The sequence below is a fragment of the Thunnus thynnus genome, chromosome 14, assembly GCF_963924715.1.
Source record: "Thunnus thynnus chromosome 14, fThuThy2.1, whole genome shotgun sequence".
NCBI lineage: Eukaryota > Metazoa > Chordata > Actinopteri > Scombriformes > Scombridae > Thunnus > Thunnus thynnus.
This window is the reverse complement of record NC_089530.1, coordinates 14,794,920-14,820,374: the sequence shown is the minus strand read 5'-3', so window position 1 is coordinate 14,820,374 and position 25,455 is coordinate 14,794,920. Positions and strand designations below refer to the sequence as shown.

General features: G+C 38.6%; 1 protein-coding gene across 1 annotated transcript in view; it reads left to right on the top strand.

Moving 5' to 3' along the window:
• Positions 1 to 1,355: 1,355 nt before the first annotated feature.
• The window catches only part of hpse2 (heparanase 2), a 53,667-nt gene continuing 29,567 nt past the window's right edge, over positions 1,356 to 25,455 (top strand). The window contains exons 1-3 of the mRNA XM_067610083.1: positions 1,356 to 1,781; positions 4,405 to 4,559; positions 5,544 to 5,705. Coding sequence (XP_067466184.1) covers positions 1,501 to 1,781; positions 4,405 to 4,559; positions 5,544 to 5,705 — 598 coding nt within the window. The 5' untranslated portion in view covers positions 1,356 to 1,500. The remainder of the gene's footprint in view (positions 1,782 to 4,404; positions 4,560 to 5,543; positions 5,706 to 25,455) is intronic.

The following is a 25,455-nucleotide window of genomic DNA, read 5'->3' as shown; positions in this document are numbered from 1 at the left end:
ACTTTCGTGCGTAAAACTTGAAACGCAGACACCTCCGATAATATTGAGTTGCGTATTAATGTATTCTTGATGGGGTGATAGGCCGGAATAAAAAAGATTAAACTGGGCTTTACTCTTCATTTTTTCCTCATGTAGTTTGCTGCTCATCTGTGAGACAGCAGTGACCTTAAACGACCACTTCTCGCTGAACTGACCGCCTGAGGAGACTCTGGCGAAATCACAATAGACTGTGTATCTAGTTCGCCAGTGCCCCGAGAACATCTGGACAGAAAAGTCATATAAAGACTTTATAGGTGAGCTCCATATGTAGGAACTTAAATCCCAAATTGGGTTTGAATAGTTCTGAAAGGGGGCCAAAATGTTAATGTTGCCATCTCCAAATGTCATTGCTCTTATAAAATGTGCAATCAATCACTTATTTGTCTAAAATGTGCAATCAATCAGTTATTTGTCAAAACAACTTGAGCCTGTACAGTATCCAGAAAAATCATGTTGAGAAGATCTTATCTTTTGTCAGAGAAGCAGGCCTTCTTTTGTTCTCTTGAGCTGTGTAGCCTGAAGACTGTTGCAGGCCTGGCAACATCCATTTTCTATTAGAACATTTAATTTACAACTTGAGCAGCGATGAAGTCTTAAAAATTGGCAACTGACGATCATCACTCAGTTGTAACGTCTTAGTATGATGTGCATTTCAGTTTGTTCCATCAAAATAAATACATGCTGGGTAAGGCAGAGTTTAGATGAGTTGAACTTAACTTTGCGCAGCCTTTGATTGCGCCATTAGACGAGTTACAGAGTATATTTTGTTTTTTCATATGACAGTATCGTATACATTTTACACACAATCTTGTTTATATTCTACTGAATAATAACATCTCCATAAATTATATTTACAAAGGGAGTCGTCGCTGAGTCAGACAGCATGACTTAGTCATTACTCAAGAAAGAAAAGCCTCTTCATCGTCATAACAACCTAATAACATATACTTGTTGATCATGAGCACTCTTTGAGGTTCGAGCTTGGCTTTCTATAAAAAAAATCATATTTCGATTATTGCATATTTCACAGTGATTAAAGGAAAAATGTTAATTTAATCAGAGGGCATCACCATCAATATTTAGAAGCACTCACCTCTTAAGACTAAACTGTTCGCCATATGCTGAGATAACTACTTCTGAGCAGTTTGTACTCATACCTCAGAGAACCTTAGAGGGGCGGTGCTGCATCCTCCCCTCCTCCAAGCTTCTGGCTCTCACAACCGGGAAGGCTGGCTCGGGGCGTGCGCTCTTGTGTGCAGCTCCCCAAAATACTCAGAGGGGCGGGGGGCCGAGGGGTGAGACAACTAGACAGGAAGGCAGATCCAGATCGATGAGACCGAGGTAAAGAACCACCATCGAACTCCGCCGCAGCAGAGTTTTAGTTGTTGTTGTTTTTATTATTTTTTCTCACCTTTAAGCCTCGTTACGCGCACTGATCCTCCTGCTCTCCAAACCAAGAAGATGCCCAAAACCTCAGCGCGCGTATTCCCGTGGTCCTCCTTGTGGTTGGCATCTTTGGCTACTTTGGTTGTGCAGTCGGTGCTCTCTTCCTCCTACTCCTCTTCTTCCTCCTCTGCATACCAGAGACCTGCAGCCGGTGGGAAGCGACCGGGCTTCATGGAGAGGACGCTGATTCTCCTGGACGTCAACACCCGCAGTCCGATCAGAGTCCTCAACGACAACTTCCTCTCTTTGCAGCTAGACCCCTCGATCATCAAAGACGGGTGGTTGGACTTTTTGAGGTACCAAAGAGCTTTTCCGCTTACCAACAACATCGATCTTTACCTCTAGTATTTTCGGTGGTTCTTTTACTAATTACGCACGCAGCCACGTTGTCTGAATTGACATGGGGAGAGCCAGTATGTTGCTTCCTCACTCAGAGCACTGAATGGTCTGATGGTCCACACCAGTAAAAGGTTTTCTTCGAGAATGGCAAAATCTGGTAATATATAGATTATAATTTAATAAGACAACGCTGAGAGTGAACGACTGTTTAAAAGCACAGACATTCATACTGCAGTTTTAAAGTGTGCCGAATAACATTAGAAAAAATGTGTGACCCTTACCTACAGGCTCAAGCCAAAATGTCTATTATTAACTCTAGTTTTGAGGTTTAAACTAAAAAATATAAAAATCCAATTTCACTAGGATCTAATACCAGCATTTTTTCGATATTTTTTTAAAATGCAGAGTGAACTTCTGCAGTGTAAACAGACTGTCTTCACTTCGGTGCATTTCTCAGAGCAGTCGAAATTTCACTAAAGACGTACAGTCTTTGAGACTTTATAGAGCCGGAGCCACATGGTTTGACAATGGATTATGTAACATGAGATTTTTAAATTCAAAACATGACAAAAAAACGTATCAAGAGATTAAAATGTTGCAGTTTAGCTAAACTTGTTGAGCTTCACATTGTAGTACAGCCATGTGGCCTAATCAATAATTGCATTCTATAGGAAGAGAAAATGTTTTTCAGTCACGTTGTTAATTTCAGCTTCTAAATAATATTGTATCATGGTCAGAGATTGGTAAATAAATAATTTTGCTTCAAACAAGAAGGTAATACAGGCACTCTAAATAAATGAAAATGCAACAACGAGGAGGGGAATATTTAAAAAGCCTTAATTGTATGTTTCGACCACTGCAGGTCTTCGTCAGGGCTTTAAAAACAGACAACACAGGTGTGACCTCACCTACATAGTAGCAACATCAAATAGGAGGCAATCATATGACCCAGATAATAACATGACAGGTGAAAAAATTGAAAATAATGAAAAGACATGAGATGAGATTACACAGAAATATTTACCTGTACATTATGATTGGAAAATATGTACCCATATATAGGTTTTACATAGCTGTGAGAAAAAAGGAAAGCCTATACAGAGAAAAATTAAGAAAACATGTGAAGTCTGTATCCTCATTGAGACCAGATTGCTTTAACGCATCCAGGCGATGGATCCAAAAAGCTTCCCTTTGATTAAGTTTCTGTATTCTGCCCCCCAACACACACACATACCTCCCCCTGGACATGTCTTTTTCAAATAAATCATTTTGTTTAAGGTATGTAGCCTACAGGTCATAAACTGGAAATCATTTACTGACAAAAATATGAGTTGAGTTTTACATGTGTGCCTTGTTCTTCTTCTCATTATAAAATAAAGCTCAAGCAAAACTATTTTATTATTTTACAACGAAACAACATAAATGCATTATGAAGATTTTTTTCCATTTTTAATTCCATCACATCACATAGCTTATATTTGCTATATTCACCAATTTCTCCCTAACCTCCTTATACAACTTTGTTCTGGATTAGTCAGCTGTTTAACATCATAATTTCCCAATATGTAGATTTACCTTCATCAGCTGTAATTTAAGTGAGGGTTGATTAGGCTGAAATAATGAAAACAGCAAGTGATCTGCTCTGTAATCTGAAGGCCCGTCGGCCGTAACTTTATGCACCTTCCGGACTTTTTATTTTATCGTATGAAGCTGCAGACGAATGAGACGCAGGATGTAATAAAAAATGTAGTGATTTTTAACAAGATAAAAGTCTCTCGTCTAGTTTTAAATCATTAAATCTTTCTATGCACTTAATATCGACTTTTTTGATGTGTCCTACAGCTATAGATTCCTATTCATACGTTCACGGTGTTTCAGTTAGTCTTATAAGTAAATATAACAGCCTAGTAAGATAATATTTTCATCCTATTATATTATATATGTCCATATCAAATGGGCTATCAATAACAATTAATTATAGTGTATGCTTTAACTTATAGAAAGAATAAAAAATAACTGTTTTAGTAGGCTACGGAAAATAAAACTAGGCTAGAACTTATTGGGAAAACTTCATTTCCTATCTTTTGGTCTTCATAAATGGCTTGAATTTAAAGTAGAAACCTTCTACTTCATCTTTTAAAAGTTACAGATGTGTGATGTATTAATCCTTCATTCTTCACTGTATACTGTATCCTACAGTAGCTGCTGTCTAGTGTTTTTGTTCCATTGGATGACAGATGTTGTAGTCGCTGCCTGCTTCTTGGAAAGGAGAAAAACAAGGACAGAAGTTTTGTATGTTTCAACAGCCGGTGCGAACTTAAATTGCCCTCTTTGTTTTAATCCTTATCATCTTTTCTTATATTTGGACTATAGGTTTGAAATAAAGCAAACTGAACGGAATAAATTAAGATTGGAGAAGGACAGTTATGAAAGAGGGACGATTCGTTTTCACGCTTTTCTAAACAGTTTCTGCTCCGCCCAAACAAGTCCGTGATTGTAAAACACAAACAGACATTTCAATAACCAAGGCACGTGTTTGTGTAGTAAATCTCTACCTGTGTGATTTCTTTCTGTCCTCAGCTCCAAGCGGCTCGTGACCCTGGCGCGCGGCCTGTCGCCTGCTTATTTGCGTTTTGGCGGAAAACGAACCGACTTCCTGCAGTTCAACAATCAGAAGAACCTCGCCAAATTCAGAGGGCCGGGACCAGACTACTATCTGAAGAACTACGAAGACGGTGATCACACACGACAGTTATTCTTGTCTCAATGTGTATTTTTTGACGCAGTTTGACAGGAGGTGAAGGCGGCCGCTGTGTTTTTCTCCTTCACAGTATTTTTTGACTCTCGCGTAAACTAAATTTAACTGCGAAGGCTATTGAGTGACGTTATTTATTTTCCACAGCGTCCATTTCCTTGTAAAACACGATGCAAGTTTATTAGATAGACCCGCCAATACAATCTATAGATACAACAGCCCTGCAATACTTTATAATGAGGAGTATAATGTCCAGTTTTTGTTGAAACTGTTTTAGTAAGGTTGATTAAAGGTCAAACTGGAGTTTGTGGTGCTGTTGAATTGTGGGTTATAGCCTACTGAGAGGTGTTCCTATGTATTATTTTTAAAATTTAGTCCACTGCATTGAAATAAATGCAAAATATGGGAAACGCATCTTAGTATAATGCCGTTCAATTAAACAGCACCCAAAACTACAACATCTAAAATTACCGTTCAGTTGAACCACTCTGAAACAGTTAAACTGAACATAATAACTTCATGACAGTTGAATTATTGCAGGATTATTGTATTAGGCTGCATCAGTTAAGCGTACCTAATAAACTGGCAGCTGCGTTGAAAACTGAGGAGGTGTTGTTTTTGTAACATAGTATATATAGCTTGGTATAATACACATTTGTATTACTTTCCAACAGCATATATTTAAAAACTATGTTTTTACAATTACTACTGACACATTCTATGAGAAAAGTAACACATGTATGTTAAAAGTGACACAACCTTTTAGGTTTCAACAGGTGGTCCAAGCATGACTTGAAAATCAAATCTGAAAAGAAAATAGAGGAACCAAAGAAGAATATGAGGTTTAGATTTCTGATTCATAGTACTTTGATGAAAATAGCAACATGAATATGATATTGACCAAATCCATGACAACAAAAACATTAAAGAGGCATTAATGTTCACTATTTATGCCATCTTGCAGATATAGTGCGCAGCGACATTGCATTGGACAAGCAGAAGGGCTGCAAACTGGCCAACCACCCGGACATAATGCTGGAGCTGCAGAGAGAGAAGGCTGCCACCACACAGCTCGTCCTGCTGAAAGAGCAGCTGTCCAACATCTATAGCAACATTACAATAACAGGTAGGAGATCACACACACACACACACACACACACACACACACACACACACACACACACACACACACACACACGAAAAAGGTAGTTTTTGTCATGTGCTCATAGCCCAAAAAATATATTGCCCTTGCTGACATAACATAGTGTGGATTTTGTGGGTCATGCACACAGAACACACACACATATGTACACACACAAGGTTCAAAGCATGCCAATGTAAACCATCAGCTTTCAGAATGACAAATGTAATTTGTAAAGGAGGAATGTGGGGATGCATAGAGAGTTGCAGCAGAAGAGGCTAGTGAGCAGAGCACTGACATTTTAACTGGTTACTAACTCAACCTGACCGCAGAAAGAACTTTGGGTGGGCTACATTTCTTATCTGTTTCCAGGATTGACTGGGAAGGAAACTAGGAACTGGAGGAGAAAACTAAATAAGGAATTTGTCTGTTGAAATTACTGCAGTTTATGGAATCATGCAAAAATCTGCGCATGGCTGTGAGTTGTGTTTAAGGACCGAGTCAATGTCAGAATTATCAGTTAATACAGTCTTTGTGTCTTTACAGAGCTGGGAAATGAAAAGTTAGTTACTTTGTTAATGTAATCTAGAGGATTAAACTAAAATGTCTCCACTATAGTTAAAACAACTAACACTTATGGTTAAAAGTAAAGGAAAAATGCAAAAAATTGTATTTAGCATCAACTCATCTGCGGCTTTTCACTGTCCTCTAAGCCAAAAAATTGAGCAACATGGATATATAATAACAAACCCCAACTATTCCAAGTATCTGCTCCTTTTCTGCCCACACACACACACACACACACACACACACAAACTTACCATCCCCTTTGTTTGTTTTTTTTGCGTGGGCAGGATCTTTATCCCAAAACAGTACAACTTAGAAAGTGATTTTTGAAAACCAAAGAGCACCTGGAAAAAAAAGCGGACTCCAGGAATTGATCAGCGATACAATGAAAGAAAATATATAAATTCTGTGCTTTGTGTGAGTGAAAATCGTACTTAATTAAATTTTTCAAATCAATTTATTTATATAGCGCCAAATCTTAACAAAAGTTATCTCAGGGCACTTTTCACATAGAGCAGGCCTAGACCGTACTCTTTAATTTACAGAGACCCAGCAATCCCCCCATGAGCAAATACTTGGCGACAGCGGCAGTAAAAATGCCCCTTTTAACAGGAATAAACCTCAAGCAGAACCGGGCTCTAGGTGGGCGGCCGTCTGCCTTGACAGGACTTACAAATCCTTAAAATGGTGAAAAGTTCAGATTAGGTAATAAACCAAATTGCATGTTCACTGTAGATCCAGAAAAATATGAAATATAGCAGTTTGTTTTTTAAAAGACATTGATTAATCACATAAAACAAACGATCCAATTCCACCTCAAGTGAACTCAGTTCAATGTGTCACTATTATGTTTGGTCATTACGCACAAAACCGGAGGACTCGCATGAGTGGCTCTCAATGTGTTTTTCATGTTTTCCGAAGATCTCACACTCCCCTGGAGCAAAGTGACCCTCTGTGTGTTGCTGTATGAGTGATGAGGCGGATATGAACAATATGTATCAGCCGCGTATTTTCAGATAGTCTCATGTGCAACAGTCAAAACATGGCCTTGTTGCATTTATCAAAGTAGGCAAATATATAGAAGAAGAATTTGGACCTGCTTGCGTGAGGAGTCATTTCACAAGTTCAGGTCAGGAGTTACCTCGTGTAGCACCCTATCATTAATTTTGTAGTACTGCAACTGTGTAAAAGTACTCTATATGGCCTTTACAGTCTTTAATGTTGGTGCCAGAGGAGTGTGAAGATGTTCCATACAGGTCCGTTTTTTAGACACCAAAATAAGACGATGATTCAAATAGATATTTTTGATCAAACAGGCTTTTTTTTTGTTTTGACAATCAGTTTTCAGTACACACAAGAGGAAGAATTGTTAGTAATATGAATATAGGCAGGTAGAAAAGTCAGAAGATTATATCAGGTGGCTATGATGCCACCTTTAGCAGGAGACAAGATTCAAGCCTTGTCACAATAACCACACAATGTCTCGTCTCATATTATTATTAATATTGATGTTGTATTGATAAATTTCCCAGCTCTACACAATTATACCATCATAATCTGTGGTGTTATATCCTGCTAAAAAATAATTGTAAACTAATAAAGCCATGGTCGAGACAACCAGCCTCTGTCTCACATGCGGCACAGTGCTAATGTTTCTCAAAATGAAGACCACATTTCCCATAAAGCCTGCTGCTTCCTGTCACAAAGATGATGTTACCCATAGACTGTATATAATGTATATACTTTATACACAGTCTATGATGTTACCACTTTCTCACTTAGCTCAGCGGCAGAATAGAGGCCAGTAGAGCATGTCAGTGTTCTTGGTGATGGTCAAGTAAAAATAAACATGCTGATGATTTACTGATGATACGAAAATGCATAGTTCCTTCAAAGCTCACTCTGCTGTTATGCAGACTGTAATTACTTTGGTTGCATGCCTAAAATTTGAATGTAAATATTAAAACTGATTTTGCAAGTGGGGAATAATGATGACATATAATTTGAAAATATTGATACAGTTAAACTTATGATGACAATGAATCACCACTCCGTGTTATTTTCCCACGTGCTGGATATTTTTGCATCATTTGACTGATTGATTAGGGCCCTATGGAGGATTTTGTCTTCTTAAATGTGAAGTCCCGGTGTGATGGTTCTTATTAAGGGCTAAGAGGTGGAGTTTTGAGAACGAGAGCGGCGCCGTGCTGTTTTTGAGCAGGTGCCATAGTTGTTATCAGACTGGATAGCAGGGAGGCGGGGGCGAAGCCAAGCAGAAGGACTTTATTTACCCAAAGCCGATTTACTGTGAAGTGTTCTCACAGAAACCCTCATTCCTCCGAGCACAGACACAAGCTGCAGGTCTGCCCCTGGGAAATGTTGTTCAAACGTCTGAAGGGTATTCTTCAAAGCTTGTTTGTAAAGGTGGAGCTGCTGTTTTCTTTCTGTGGTGCAAAAAGTAGTTTTGAGCAGAATTTGTCATACAGTGACTGTTGTAGTGGTGAAATAAATCAACAGGGTACGAACTGATGGCGCTGAAAAAGCAATGAAAGATCAGTGTGAATATGTTTGCATAATGGCCACATTACTACACTCAAATGAACTCCAACTATGTTGTGTAAACTAGAATCTGAGACCTCACATCTCTGTGGTGGAGAGAGTAACAGGGATACAGAGGCACAAGGGAGGTGTTTAAATATGGTCTGGTAACAATCAGCCGAGATTCACTGTGTGTGTGTTAGTGTGTGTGTGTGTGTGTGTGTGTGTGTGAGTGAGTGTATGCGTATGTATATGTGTGTGAAGGCAGGTGGTGTTTAAAGGTCCTTTAATAGTCCTGCTCCATCCTTTTCCACTCACCACTGTCTGACCTTTGACCCAGGCTTGTTAGAGCTATCAATAATGGGGCCACTCCAAGCTAAGACACACACACATGCAACAGGAGTTTATGTTGAGAAAATTCCCCCGAGCTCAGACAAGGTCATGGTCAGCATCATCTCTGTCTCTCTACAAGAGTGCATCCCTCCATCAAGGATCACTTTTTCATTTCTCTTTTTTCTTCCTCTGCCTCCTTCTTCTCCACCACTTCACACCTCTCCCTCATTTTCTCTCTCATGTTTACTGTTAGCTTAGCTGTGTATATTGTGACTTCATGTGAAAGTCCTATGTTTATTTGACACTTCAGAGAATGAGGCAGTCAATCCGTTCAACTTGTGACCTCAAAGCCTTGTCCGTGTGTTTAAGGCCCAAAAGATAAACACAACTCAATTTAGGAATTCCTATACTGTGTTATCCTTGTCGTCTAAGGCAGGCAGATCAATATTTGCGAACACGGACTAAAGGAAAATCCTCCCAAAACAGAGAAACTGGTGAACCAAGAGTAAAACATAGGATGTTATCAGTTAGGAGGTCTGCAGCTGCTCATGACAGCCTGAATAGGAAACTTGTTTTATTTTCTGTTGGACCTATCAAGTATTTGTCTTTGAATGTTTTCTTTCTTTTGGTATCTAGCAAACATTATGCATAACTGAAAAAAATAAACATGAGCTAATCAATTGGAGTGATTTTGAGTCTGTAACTTGTTTAAAAAGGCAATACTCACACAAAAGCTCTATCATTGTGCCGACTCAATGTTATATGGTATAAAACCAATATGTTTGCATTTATATATCACAATTAACATTTAAAGCTCCTTCACAGATGTACAGTTAGGAAAGAAAACTCATACTCTCTATACTATGTATTAGTACAAACAGCCTCATAATATATTAAAAAATGGCAATAATTTACAGTACCAGTCAAAGTTTGGACACATTCAAGTGAATGGGGAAAGTGTATCCAAAAGTTTGACTAGCACTATATATTATGAATACAGTCCTAGGTGCTCTCTAGCGGTGAGGCATTATTTGGGATTTTTAATTGGATGTTGAATCACAATGATGTTGGGCTAGTTCTTTTTATGTTTTTGGACACAGGCAGCTACTGGACATTAAGGGGAGGTTGGGAAGAGGAGCCATCTGGATGAGATGGAGGGGCTAAGTAGGACATACCCTCATAAGGGAGCTGCAGTAACATAGTTGGGAGATTTTAACACGGAACAGAGCCGAGATCATGCAGAAAGAAACACTTTTTGTGAAGCACAAATGTAAATAAATCTGTACATTACTGGGGTCCAGGAACAATAAGCTTGGTTGTCATGGTTGTCTTATACACCAAATTAATAATGCATATGAGTGTAAATGTAAATGTAGCAGTAAATCAGCAGATTTCCTTGTAATTAACTAAAGCACAGAACTGTGCAACTGGGCAGAGCAAGCAGACTCGTCAGTGTTAATAGAGGGAAATGGAACAGAGCTAACAAAGGGGAGGGGCAGGAGGCTGATTTGACACCATGCCACAGGATCCATGAGGTTATACTTTCATTGATTTTCTAAGTTTAAGTTAGAGGCATCCCATGAAAGAGCATTTTTTTTTAAATGTTAGGTGAGTCAAATGTTGGCCTTGTAGCAGGCAGATGCAGCCTGACATCATAATGTAGTCTCTCTCTCTCTCTCTCTCTTTCTTAGTCTGATCTCACGTGCGTAGTATCAAGTGACATGAATGTTTACAGTGTCTAATCAGTTGTTAGGTTTAAGTAAACATTGCTGAGAGTGCATCAGACACTAATACCTGAGCCCCTCTCTTTGAACTGACACAGAGGTGAAGCCGTCACAGCCAGAAGCCTCTCAGTGAGAGCTGCAGGGCTCCATTGAAAAGAAACATTAGAGAAGAATGACAATATAGAAAGTTTTAAGAAATACTGTGCAAGTGCAGCGTTGCATAGAGCAAGGCCATTATTTTCAATGGAGATAGCGACTGCACTCTCCTGAGCAGTTGATGAGTCATACTAGTGTGCCCTACCATGTTTTTCCACCAGATTTTGTGGCCAAAATTCAACTAATTTGTTTCTTAATGCTCTGACCACCACTATGCCTGTTCTGGCATTGATAGGATGGAAAGGAAATAAAAAGAAAGGATGAAAAGTGCATTTTGTAAACCTATACTCTCCAATCCCATCAGAACCTAACTAAACATGACAGAAAGTATAGGATGGTGCAGTTTTAGATGCTTTGTAGGATGGGTAATGGGCTTTTGCACTCCACTTCATACAGAACTACACTCTACACTCATGCGCTTGGTGTGAAACTCCTGTATAAAAGATAAGATATAAGATAAAAGATAAAAGATAAAGATAAGATAAGATATTCTTTATTGTCTCTGAGGGGAAATTTGACTTGGACAATAGTGCTACACACAGCTGCAATCAACTTAGGCACAATACGTTTACAATTACTTTGGCTCAGCTATGACATCAGAATTTCAATGTCCAAAACCCGTTTAGTAATTCAATAACAAAAAAGACTGAAGTGAAATTCATGTCCCTGACAAAAGACATTATGAGTCACTAAACGGGACAGAAAGGAAGGAGGTTAAAAATCTGGAGAGACAAATGTTAGGAGCAGGCATAGCGAGGGGAATTCACTGAACATGTGTGAATGGCTTAAGATAAGATAAGATAAAATAAGATAAGATAAGGTATACTTTATTGTCCCTCGGGGGAAATTTGACTTGGACAATAGTGTCACACACAGCTGCAATCAACTTAGATACAATAGATAGCCAACAAAACAGTACAGTGGTACACCAAAGACACAATAATAAATTACAACAAAATAAAAAAGATAGGTAAAATATTGCACATGCCTTGTAAGATAAAAGACAATGTTTTCATCAAAACAAACTGGCACAGCTGTCTATAGTCAGAGGGCCTCTAGTTATAACTTTCTGTTTTTACTCATTTGAAAATCAAAACATATTTTCTTGCAACAGTGGGAAACATGCTCTATCCTTCCTATTAGTTCTGCTATACGACTCATCCAAGCCTTTTATCCACTCTTTCCTTAATCCCATGTCGTTTAAACCTCTGTTGTAAAGAAGAAGTAGAATCGTTTCTCCAACATCCCCATCTTTTTGTTAAAAATTCCCTCAATATGAATATGCGCACACACCCGGCAACTGTGATGCAGCCAGTTATTTCAGTACCCGCTCCGTCTCCAGCTCACTGCTGAATGCAGATTTATAAGAGTTTCTCCTGCCAAGTTTCACACTGTAACACTGCAGTACAGCCAGTTGCCGTGACAGCGGGAGAATGAATATAATCCGCTTTGATTTGTTGATATCCATAATGATATTATTGGATATGAGCAGCTGTTGTGGATCTTGGAAAGACCAAGGGTAAAGGAAAGAACATTAAAGTTTGTGTGTATGTTTTTACACATTACGGATGGTGCAGTTTGCTTTACTGTGCTATTAAACAAAAAGGACCCGGACCTTTTCTGTACTGTGCTGCCAAAAAATGAGGGGAGTCGAAACTCATATATCTGGTGTGCAGAATGTTTTATGCAAATATAATGATCTTTGCACCATCATTAAATATATTACGGTAATCTAAACAGTGAGTAAACAGTGAGCTATTGAACAGAGATCCTCAAGTCCTTGACTTGTCTACACAAAAAAGTAAAATTACATTAATATCATTCTCCTTTAAAAATCGATCATTATATATTAAATAATTTTAAATATTTGTTTTGAGGTGAAAAGTTTTGTATTAAACTCTCACCTCACACATTACTAGTTAAATCTTTTTCAATTCTCTTCTGCTTTTTGTATTTGTTATGCAAGAGTCATGTAGATGCTTGACACATTTTTACCACTATTTTTTTCCATTTTATTTTACATATTTCATAACTGACAGCAAAGACAGAAAGGGAAAATGGGACAGACACATGCTGGTGGTCTGTGGTCAGATATGAACGGAGGGATTGCTGGTACAAAAGGCATCTTAGCAAACTGAGCTAAGACAAGCCTAATAATAAAAAATCTCTGACCTTTACATGAGATAGGCTTCCTGTTCCAAACCGAATTTGAATAATGCTCTGTTTGGTTTTACAGTTTCATGGCAAGTTATCTGTGGCACTAGTTTAAATTATGCCAACAATCAACACACTCATGATGATCTATTAAAAGCAGACTTGGGAGTGCAGTGAAAATTTCCAACAATTCTGCTGGCATGAACCAGGCACAACAAATTGAAATCTTGGCATGTGGTGGTTGCATGGAACACTAAAGCCAATGGCTGTCTGAGTCTGGCGGTTATAGCCAAACCTATCTGGCAGCTACTGAACAGCGCTGACACTTGAGTAAAAGAAATGGGATTCTAATATCACCACTAAAGTTAGTAAATCTGAGCATTAAATCATGAAAAGCTTCGTTATTTGCACAGCTGAGGGGATTTTCTGCGCTATTTCAACCAGCTTAAACTGAAATTGTGTCTCATCTACTGGTGTCTGTCTGTGCGAGACAAGACGGGTTGATTTGGGGTTTTTATTCGAAGAAATCTCTGCAAACAAAATTTCCCTGCAGTAAAGTTTTATTGTTATACACATTGTGGTTTGCAAGGATTTAGTTCACTGCATTTGTCCGCTTGGCCACCATGTATATCTTTTTAGAGTTGTTGTTTGTGTGTTTAAAGTCGTGTTTGTTTATAAGTGTATGTCTAATAAAAACATTTTCTCAAGTTCACACACAAAACAAAAAGGTGCATTAGGCATTAAGCCCTAACCACTAGAGCTTCACACATGGAGGCTCTTGTGTAACACAAAAAGGTATCTTCAAATCAAGAAGCTCTGTCAGAAAATGAATACATCTAGAATGTCTCAACTTTTGTATATTATGTGTTTGGCTGAATCTGTCGGCTGTTTTTTCAGCCTTACCTGTCAGTTTACAATTGTCAGAAGTGAAGTAAGCTCAGCGTGACAAGCTCTTGATTGCCATATTGCCTGCTTTTTTTCTTTACTCTTTCCACATGGCCTGCACAGATCCATTGTCTGTTTTTCCTTGATCGAAAGAATACCTAGTGTTTAAATCATGGATGGACATAACATGTAATTCCATGTGTTTGCAATATGCCCCGAGACAAGTGCCAGCAACCTGCAAACGAATGTCATTTTAATAGCCTGATGCATGGGAAATGTTTGAAAGCAGTCCTTCCTCTCTTATGATTGTTTGGCATGACATCCAACCTCCACATTTTTCCTCAGAACTCTAGAAAACATACGTTTTGTGTCAAATTTCAAATCATGGCACTGTGCTCTTGAGTGCTCTGAGCCAGTTTGTACCAATGGGATAGGAGAAATGCTGGTACCTCTTGAGTATGTCTGTGCACATACCGTGTGTGTGTGTGGGTGTGTGTGTGTGTGTGTGTGTGTCTGCTCCGTATGGCTCCAGATGAAGTTGTTATCCTGAGGGGAAACATGCCTCCTTCATTACCAGCTAGACACATTTTATTTTCTTAATTTGAGTCTAAGGCTGTCATCCGTCATTTATGAGATTGCGCTATGTGGTGTGTGTGTGTGTGTGTCCCTGTCCATGTGTTTGCATTGTGTTCAATTTGGACTGGAAGTAGGGGCTAGTAAGGGGCTATGAAACTGTAACCACTGTTTCAGGAGGTGATTTGACCGGGTCTTTAAGAATTGTACTGGTATTTCTGTATGTGTGTGTGTGTGTTGGTGTTCAAGGAAAGCATCTCCTTTTTCTTGTAATAAGAGAATATAGTTTAGTCATTATAACTGAGAAGCAGAGTGCAGAAAATGAACAGAATAACAAAATTATTTGATATTATGTTTATTTTTAGAACTTCAATACCTTCACTTCTTTTTTCCTCATCCAACTACTATAAGTGTTAGATACACAGGGCTATTTCCTCTGAACCGTGGCTCCTAGAAATTAAGTTTTTATACTGCTGTTTTGCAAAAGCAAATGCATTTTTTTAGAGGAGTATAATACTGCCTGGATTACTTTTAAAAAAAAATCAACAAAATGAGGAAACATTTTAAATGAATGTGCAAAGTCTGCAAAGTAGCTGAATGTATCTGAGATCAACATCATCTAGATGTAAACATCATAATTCCTTTTTTCTTCACCATAATCTCTGACAGGCTTCCCCTAAGTTTTCTATCATACTTTGAATGATGCATTTTGATTCATACCAAGATAAAAATAGATTGTGTCTTTAATATCTTTTAAATCATTTCACAGAATGTGGAAGTTTGCCTACTTAACTGAGGAAATACCAGCCAGTGTTCACACTCAGGGGACGTTTATCTCACCAGGTCAAAGCCCATATATTACTGTAAACTCCAGAAAATGTTGCTTGCATAAGAGTCTGGCACGTTGCTCGTCTGGCCACTTGTGAATCCTCTTTAATTCTGCTCTTTTTTTTTTTCACTTGGAGCATATGGCTGGTTGGATTGTGTTGGACCTTGTCAGAGACCATCTATCACTCCATGGTGTCCTGCTGAGTTGGAGATTCACAGCGTAGCTCTCAGCCCTCAAAATGAGAAAACAAGAGCGAGAGGGAACAAAGCTAGATTAAGAGAGAGGAGACAGAGGGAAGGAAAAGGGGGATGGAAGAAAACGAGAAATGGAATAACAGCAACAGACAGATGAGGAAAAAAGAGAAGGAGGGGTAAAAAGGACAAAGAAAGAAGAAAATATAAAGATGAATAAAACATTTTTCTTCTTATGAGACCAACAAAGAGTGTTTTCAGCTCTTCTCTGAACCACGCTGTTTACCATCCACAGCCAAATCTGGCAATTTAAAACTCTTCCCAGACAAAGGTCCTGCTGACACCTGTGGTGTAAAACTGTGCCTTCAAGGTTGAGCAAACCTGTAAGTGCTCAGGGTTCAGTAGCTTCACACTTGTTAGACTTCCCAACAGCCTCAGAGCACAAATAACATCTTCAGAGCTCTCTTAAGAAAACATCCTTAATAAAACAGGCGTTTCCAAAAACCTTTCACAAGCCGCAATCCTCAAAATTTGCGTCAATTTCTGGTTACCTCTGACACTTACAGATGGAAAACAGAGCTGTGCATGTTTCATATTATTTCCCTTGGATAATAAAGTGCACATTTCTAAATGTAACAGACCATATTTTCATTGTTTCTGGTCTATTTATATTTTAATTAATACATTTTTTTCCCCTCAGTTGCGATTACATCAATTCTACAATGTGACTTTGTCTATAAAAGTGTGATCCTTTGTATTTAACATCTGTCACATTGTTCTCAATGAGAAAATCAAGAAAGAAAAAAAAAAACCCACAGTAACTGAGAAAACATGTCCATCCTTGTTGAGCAAGAGACTAAAGCTCTACCTGCTCCAGAGGCATCGCTCCTGGCCGTGACTGACCTCTGACCCTCACATGAAACGAGGACATGTATATGCCTCAGAGGGATATGTGAAGAGGGTACTTCCCGAATTATTCTGTGTGTAAGATTGTGTCTTAAAAGCTCAGAAAATATGTCTGTTACTTGTTAAAAACAAATGAAAGTGAAAAATGGTAAAATGATTTTCATTGGGCATGAAACGTGTTACTTACCAAGAAACTTTTCTCTCCTCTTGTGTCTGCTGTGTCACTGTACAGCTGCTCATAATGAAGTGCTTCTGAATTGAAATATATCATGATTAACATGCATTCTTCAATCTGACAAAATTACCTTTTGGAAAATTGAACCGAATTGATACGATATTCTCTCAAATTCCTGTTAATCAGTTCTTTGTGAATATGCAAGATCATGCACAGCAGGAGAGGAAGCACATCGCCAAGAGCTGTATAAGTGTCTCAAATAAACCAAAAGAGATACAGAGAGTCTAATTACCCGTAACCTTCATCAGCAGGTATTCAGTTCATGAATTGTCCTTGCTCACTCAGGCATCAACCTCTGATGAATCTGTATAAAAATCCAAGGCCAGTGCATGATATCCTAGTTTCATTTAGAAAATGCATCCCTACAGGTGCCCAAAACAATGACTCAGTGCAGACTTTTGTCAAACAAACAGCCAAATAACAAACAACACCGTATCCAAACAACATGATCCAGAGTTCCAGGAAACAGCTGAAAGGCAGAGTCTTAAAAGGAAACTGACTTCATAGCAGAATTGTCTCTGTGAAATGTTTTGCATTTCAGTTTGTTGTGAAATATGCTGATTACTGAACAGCTTTAGGTTGTAATGGATTACAGTGTGGTTTTTTGTTTACACTTGTTTTCAGTTGAAAAAATGTTGTAAACTGAAGTGAGAGAAGCATGATGTGCTGCGTGTTTTTGGTCAGATTGAGCTTTGAATAAGTATTAAATTCAGAACCCACACATTTTCTGTTAGGGCCTGGATATTTGTTTGTTTGTAAATGCTAGAAACTTGGACAGACACATATGGAAGCCAGTTTAATCTTGGCTGTTAGGATGGTAACCTACTGAGACCAACAACAGATAGCGGTTTGGCTACATCTTAAGATCTGTCACCTATGAAAACTTTATTGGATCATTAGAGAGGTAATGGAAGCTTAATATTGGATGTGTGACCAAATTGTTTTCTTTCTCATTTGCTAAACTCTCTCTTTTTTCCTGTTTTTGTTAATTTCCTTAAGTATCCAGTAATCGGTGCCTTGGGTTTTTATTTGGAGATTTTATTAGATGCCAGCTGATGTATGGTTACAAGATGACAGAGAAAATATGTAAACTATTTTATGGCCTTTCATCACTTAAGCAGCACCACACAATTAAAACATTTTTAATTTATGCCTTAGCTGTGATATTAAAGTAGTTTATGTGCCGTGAAAGAAATAAAGTAAGAAGAAAAAAACAAAGGGATGGAAGGAAGACAGAAAGAACTGGGCTAGACTTGTGACTGGGGCTCATGCGATGAGGCACTTCACCTCTGAAAGCTGGTTGCCCTCCAAGCTCTTTTACTCCAAAACTGTTTGATTCTGAAGGAACTTTGGTCTGCGGGATACAGCGCTATGTTATTGAGGAAATTTATGAGTTCATAAGTGTGTAATGAAATTTGCCTTGGTCAGAGGAGTGAAGCACGGAAAGGAAAAGTGGAATTGAATTTTCGGTGGTATTTTCATCAGACTTGCATTCCCTTAGGGAGCATACAGGACGGCTTGCAGTGGCCCAGGCAAGAAGAGGCCAAGTGAAACTTTTCCCTGAGGTTTTGAACCTCTGCTGTGAATGGCAGGAGCCGACACCTCTAACCAAGAGCAGATGTTTGGCTGGCTTGGTTTGGCCTGGTCCTTCCCCTGGCAGAGTAGGGAACCCGGGGTCTGATGTAGTTAGAATGCCCCGCTCGCATCGCTAATAGTCTGGCTCAACATCGCTCTTTTTCTCCTTGGTGAACTCCACTGCCTTCAAAATCCCTCACTGTAGGCCCAGAAAAGACATGGGAAAAGAGCCAAGCCAAGGAGGACTGCTGCACAGCCACTTCAATATTAACCAACTCAATATTAAAGTGATGCTGCAGGTGATCCTGTTGTACTGTAGAACAGGTCATATCTCCTACTTTTTTTTCCAGATTCACCATCATTTTCTTCTTTTCCTCCTATACCTTATTGATTGTGAACTCCTTTTGGTGGAGCTTTCATGTGAGTTTCATGAGGAGAGTTTTGACTAAGTGCATAGGCCAGTGCTGGCAAAGGTTGCAAATTTCTATTCATTATCTTGATTATTTATTTTATAATACACTTTATAAGTAGCCCATTGGAAAGTAAGATTTATATACAGTGAATCAAAATGCAAAACAAGTAAAGCTTTTTTATAACAGCATTAAAAGTTAATGGCTTGGAAACTTTATCATGGTCTTCATAAACATGTATTTAAAAAAGACAGTGAAATCAGGACAGATCATCTTTAATCCACATGGTTTCAGGTGGTTCAGATGTTTTGTGTATTTGTTGTAAGCAGATGGAAAACAGCCGTCTCCTGAGTTCATTCAAGAGTAGAGACTGAAGCTATTACAGGATACTTTGTCTTGTCATCTTCTAAAACCTCTCCTGTTATAGATCTGATCCTCCCAACATGAAACATTTCTGAAATTCTCCAGATGTAACCTAAACATCCCTCTCTTTCACCAGACGCGAAGCAGTTTCTCCACACTAAACCAAAACCATTTGAAATTCATCTTATTCTTTATGAAGAGGTCCATACAAAAATATTCCTGGTGTCACCTGCAATGTTCCTGTTGATTTCTATTACAAACTTGTAAAATGTTTACGTCGTGCTTCTAGTCTGTGTATTTCACACAGATAGTTCTTTATCATGCTCCATGTGTAGCACATTTGAACAGAGACATAGACATCTTATCACTCCAGTGGAGACCAGTCCAAACTACCATACAAAACCAGGATGATAGAAGATTGATCATGAAATAGTTTTTTTGTATCTATTTTTTTGTGTAAATTTGATGTTTAGTTAGTATTTCTTGAAGTTGCTTTGTCTGTCCTGTGTCTTGTGTTCAATGATATTCCGTTGTTATTATGTACTCGGTGTAGATTATTATGTGATGATTAACACATCTATGATTATTGAGACTTGGAAAAACTAGTTCATCTAAAAAGCACTGCATTGTTATTCTTGTTTCATGTTTTCCTTCAAGAGAGGTTTTTTTTTTTAATTGGTTTCTCATGGATTCAATAGTGTCTAAATTGTGCAAATCAAATCAATGAAACAAATAAATACTAAAAGTGTTTATTCAGATGTATGAGCTTATAGTAACAATTTCACAGAACAGTGTATTGTTTGAGGTTTTTCCACAAATGGGTGTAAATGTATTGGCAGTTATTTGTAAAACTGAAAAAATATGCATGTGATTTATTTCAATCTTTTTAGCATATGATATGGTTTTTGCATCAGTTGAAAGCCCCACCACAAATGTTAAAGCATTAAAACACAATGTCATATTTCCAAACCTCAAGCATCTAAACAGACTAATTGACCAAAACATAATAATAAAACAGATATAAATCTCACTTGCATGCAAAGCCAAAATGGAGAAAAAGATGTTTTCAAATGGGTCCATTAGTGTGGAAAAGGGCGGAGGTTCTTACTGAAATGAAGCTTCAGGCGCTTGGCATACTCAGGAAAACTCAGCAGGAGCACAAGGCTGACGAGAAGATGGCTTGAGACTTTGGGAGATATTTGTTAAGGTGTTTGGTTGGAAAAAGTCCCTTTCTCTCTCTCTATAAACATCTGGCAGGAATATCCATCACAGTGCTGGGACAAGTCCCAGTTTTGTCATAACTGGTTGCTGCAGGAACTCAAATGGGACTTAAAAGTTAAGAGTTATGAGAGGAGGGAATGTGCGACTGGCTGAAGCAGGTGCCCCCTGTAGTGTTTGTCCTACACCTGCCAGTAGTTTGAAGGGATTTTTTTTTTTTTTTTTTGATTTTCACAGGATTTTCTGTGGTGCCAAATTATTCTTTTACCATGAGCAAAGTATGAATATCACTTAGTTTGCAATATGACTTATTTCAAGTGTTAGAAACTTTTATTACGTGCAAAGGTACCAGGAAAATGTGAATTACAAATAATATGAATATGAATATGAATATTATTTACTTGGCTTAAATTCATTGGCAAAGATTTGGTCACATTTTATTGGTTTTGTCTGAGAATAATTGTGAGGTTATTTCACAATTGTTTTACAAAATGTTATTTTATAATTCATTCAATTATATTTAATAAGGTGAATTATTTGTCATTAAATAATAAATGGCTTATGTATGCAGTGTGGTTAGTCCACTACATAGTAGCATTGTTAAAAACATTTCATAACTTTTTCCAGCATCTGATATTATAAATGTATAATTATGTATAAAACAGTTGAAATGCCAGATGGTGATTCAGTAACTGTTTAATCTGGCCCTGCTGGTTCAGCTGAAGACAGAGCCTCCATTTTAACTGCAGCATAAGTAATGTGTGTGGATATAGTTTTAGAGTGGAAGATGATTGCTGTGATTATGGTGATTATTGTAGCAGTGAAAGGGATGTCTGGGGTACTGTGTGTTTGCTTTGCTGCCCTGCTTGGGATCTGGTCTTCATAACCCTCATCCATCACACGGCCTGGGATCAAAGATACCCTTCTTGAGCTGGGAATGTAGCAGATGTGCTAAGTACCCCAAAACAAATGTTTTGTTTGCCCTTGGTTTGCCAGTCTTATGAGTTTTGATCATGATGAATTTCAAGGTGGTAAAAGAGGTGTTGGCTAAGCACGTACAAACATTCCTCCTGTGGATGAATAATAAGTGATTTGTACTGTGTTTGCAGCTTAAGCAGGTGTTTCATGAGAAGAGCTGCAGGCATTGTTTTAAGTCCAAACTCTTTGATGGTTCAGAGCCAGTGAAGCCTAGGGCAACTCACCTTCTAGTTTCACTCTATCTGCCTGGAGGAGTCTTGTTTCTCTGCAATTACAGAGCAATCCATGCTCAATTACAGCATCAGCTGAGGTGTGTGACTAGATGGTTAACTGGATAAGAGGTGGGAGCTTTACAACCCCCCTCTTTGGAGGTGACAGTGGTGCTAATCTCTGGTAGTAAAAATATCAGGTGTGGCTATGATGCCCTTATCTTTAACAGCTCTAGTTTGAAAAAATTACATTAATGTCTGATACTGTAATCAGATTTTATGTTGTCAAAGAAATTGCAAACACAGAACTGCTGACCCCATCTGCTGGACATGAGGCAGTTTTTGTTTAATGTACACAATATATTTACTTTTTGAGAGCTTTTTGGAAATCTCCTCTTTACATCAAATCCAACTGAAATTCAGTTGCGTGTTTTTTTCTACTTGCATACAGGCCGGATTCACAAATTACATACTGCATACATATCACTCTACTTAAATTTAAAAACAAAACTGTACCCAAAAGGAAGAAATACATAGTCTATATCTTTTGGTTTCATGACAACATCCCCTATCAGTATGTATACCAGTCAGAATGTCATTTTTTCTCAGTTCAGGTAGATTTTCATTTTAGAAATCTTTGTATATAACAAATTAAATTGTCACATTCTGTTTTATTATGGCTGACAATGACACTGACTGACAGCCAGACAGCAGTGTGTAACATCACACAAAAAAATATCTGCACAGTGCTATCGTGTTACCAACTCTTCCTTTGTTCTACATGGACATGACAATGATCCGACCACAAATGAATAAAATTTGTGGTGGATTAAAAAAACAATTGGGAATGAGATAGCAGTATTGTATTTTGTACTGACTATTGTCCGCTTGCACCTGCAAAGATTTATGGATGTGCGTGTGACTGCTGATGTTTGCCTGACAGAAAAACAGCCAAATACTTTGAACAATGACTCATAGTAGCTTTCTAGCTAATGTCTCCTTCTTATCTACAAGCATAGACACATGTCTGGTGTTGCACCTTGGCATGCTGAAGAAGCTATCAAACAAACATCCATGAGGAAACATTGCACTGCTAATGTCTTTTTGCAGGCTAGATAGCTAACTGGCTACTGAGCTGTGGCACACTGAACAGCTTAAATGGTGTAGTCCTTATTCTTCAGTTCCAGTGCTAACAAAAGCTTGTCACATTTCAGCTGTAAGCTGTCAATCAAGCACCTTCTTACTCAGACAGTTGGAGACTTAAGCATTTCTGATGTAACTCCAGTGACTTTTTAAAAAAAGATAATATTAACAATAAGTTTGAAAATCACTTCAACATAAATTTTGAATGCAAAAAGGGAAGGATTTTGTGATTCATCTTAAGTGTTGGTTAGTAGAGTGGTGATAGGCACTTGTGGCCACTTAAAAAATATTGCAAGTTAACAGACTTTCAGGATCCTAACATACTTTAGACGGTTAGATTGATTCATGAGTTACTAAACAACTTGTCAGTTCATAATAACCAATGATTCATAAACATGTCTCGTGAAAACGCCAGCAACATTCCCTCCTCTTTGGTTGTGGTTTGTAGGTAGCTCCATATTGCAAACAATAAAAGAGACATGGTGATGTTTCTCTCCTGGGAAATGAATACTTCAACACACCTTGTTTCTTTACAAGCCAAACACAGTGAGGTCATTAGTATCTAAAAAGCGCACTTTTCCCATTAGGGAGTGATAGACGGTGACCATTGCCAAACAGATGTGAAAACCACTCACACCCCATACACATTTCCCTCACACCCTGTTCCCCCAACAAGTGGTTTGAGTTACATGGCCCAAAGCCAATGGAAGACAGTTGATGTTATTTTGTCCACTTGCCTAGGCTGCAGCACACACACACACACACACACACAGCAGCAGCAGAGTGGATGTACATGGAGAACAGTGTATGTTAACATACCACTCATCTTACTCACCAGCTCTGTCGACTTGCTCTGCATCTCCTTACATTGGGTACACAGAGGAGGGCCACACGCAAGTCTAGTCACAGCAAATTCATAGATTGAGGTAATCCCTCTCTCACACTCTTGTTTCCACACACACACACACACACACACACACACACACACACGCACACGTCCACACACACGCATCGGTCCCCCTCTACTAACAGAATTGAAAACAGGTGCCCACCACATATCTTGCATTCTTCCAAAATACAAAAGTGGTTTGACCTGAATGGTTTCTCTGGAGTGGAGCCACCCTGTATGAAAGAAGAGTCCATGTGGGGATGTGTGTGTGTAAACATGGAGGCGTTGGGTTCTGTGCAACACGCTGATGGAGCAGCAGACTCGCACTCTATTGGAACCACATTTCTCCCTTTGCGCAACCCTAACATGCAGTGTCAAGTTAGCGTCAGGATAAGTCACAGATACACCATGCGAACATAGCAAACCACCGCATTCAATAGCTTTTGATATAACGACCGTAACAGTATACTGGTCAGGCTATGACCGATATGGATGAATGATCAAACTGCATTGCATTAATAGCCATTCTTAAACTTTTGAAATCTTTTTAAAAAATTGGGAATTGAGATGACCTTGCTTCAGTCACAGTGTCTTTTCTGCAGCCACAGAGGATCTGGTTAACGGAGGAACTGGTCCAATGAGAAACAGAAGGCAGAGAGTTGCTAGACGCATAACTGTAGCTGGTGGAGAAAGGAGATTGAAGCCATGATGGAGGAGCTGATGATAAATGTGCCGTACTTGGGTTTTCCTGGATATTTTAGTTTACCTTCAAATCTTTCATGACTGGTCATGCTGTTTGTCTGCGACTGCATGTGTGCACGTGGTGTGTGTTAAGTATAAATGCTAAATTACTTTTAAATCCATCTGGTAAAACCTTAAATACTGTCATCATCAATTGTCCCCACCACGTTAAGAACATTTTGATGGATGCATTGTCTGAGAATAACCGTTTCCACTAGGCTTTCCCTACTGAGTTCACCAGGCTTTTCCAGCTGAGAAAATTACAAGCATCTCTGCTCTTACATATGGGAACAGTATAATGAACATGATGTCATTTCATGCACATGTCTTTTTCCCTTAGAATCATCCACAAAATATCAAAGTATTACCAAAAATTTAAGTTCATTATCCAGTAAATCCGTGTTTTGAGTCATGTTTTGAGAGGATGTTCATGAACAGTGGGGACACTTGCAGTGCATTTTTAAGGGCTCTTGAGGTTTGAGTGCAACATGTGCATCTTTAGATACAGAAAAACACACTGTATCCATAAACAGGAAAAAATACTCAGAATTAATTTCTCTAAACAGTCCTCTCTCCTGTCTGCACATGCCTCTTGAGGATTCGGCTTTGATTTGTCTTTTAAAGCAAGCCAGAACTCTACTCAAGACTCTTTGTGTGTGTTGTGTGTATATATGTGTGCACGCTTGTATGCTCAAGACTGACTTCGATGGGACTAAACATCCAAATTGACATTTGCTGGGGCAGTAAGCTACGTCAGTGGCAGCAAGTCATTATATTTCTGGACTGAATGAAACCAGAGACAGAAAACAAAGTTCTTGCTGTGCTCCTTATTTACTCTCCCGAGGCGTAAATGATGGGGGCTGTAGGAATATATCAGCATTTTCAGAGCTCAGATTTTTTTTCACAAATCATCAGAGTTTGAATTTGAGGGAGGAAATGTTTCCTCTGCTTAGCTGTAGGCTGTGTTCACTTTCCAAGCTTGGATGGATGCCAGTTAAATTACTATTGTAGCTTGTGCTTTCAGTTAGTCTGTTAAGAGCATGTTTAAGGTGACCGAGCCCAACTTATTCACCCTCATAAATAAAGAGCTGTAAGAAAAAAAAATCAAAAAATACTGA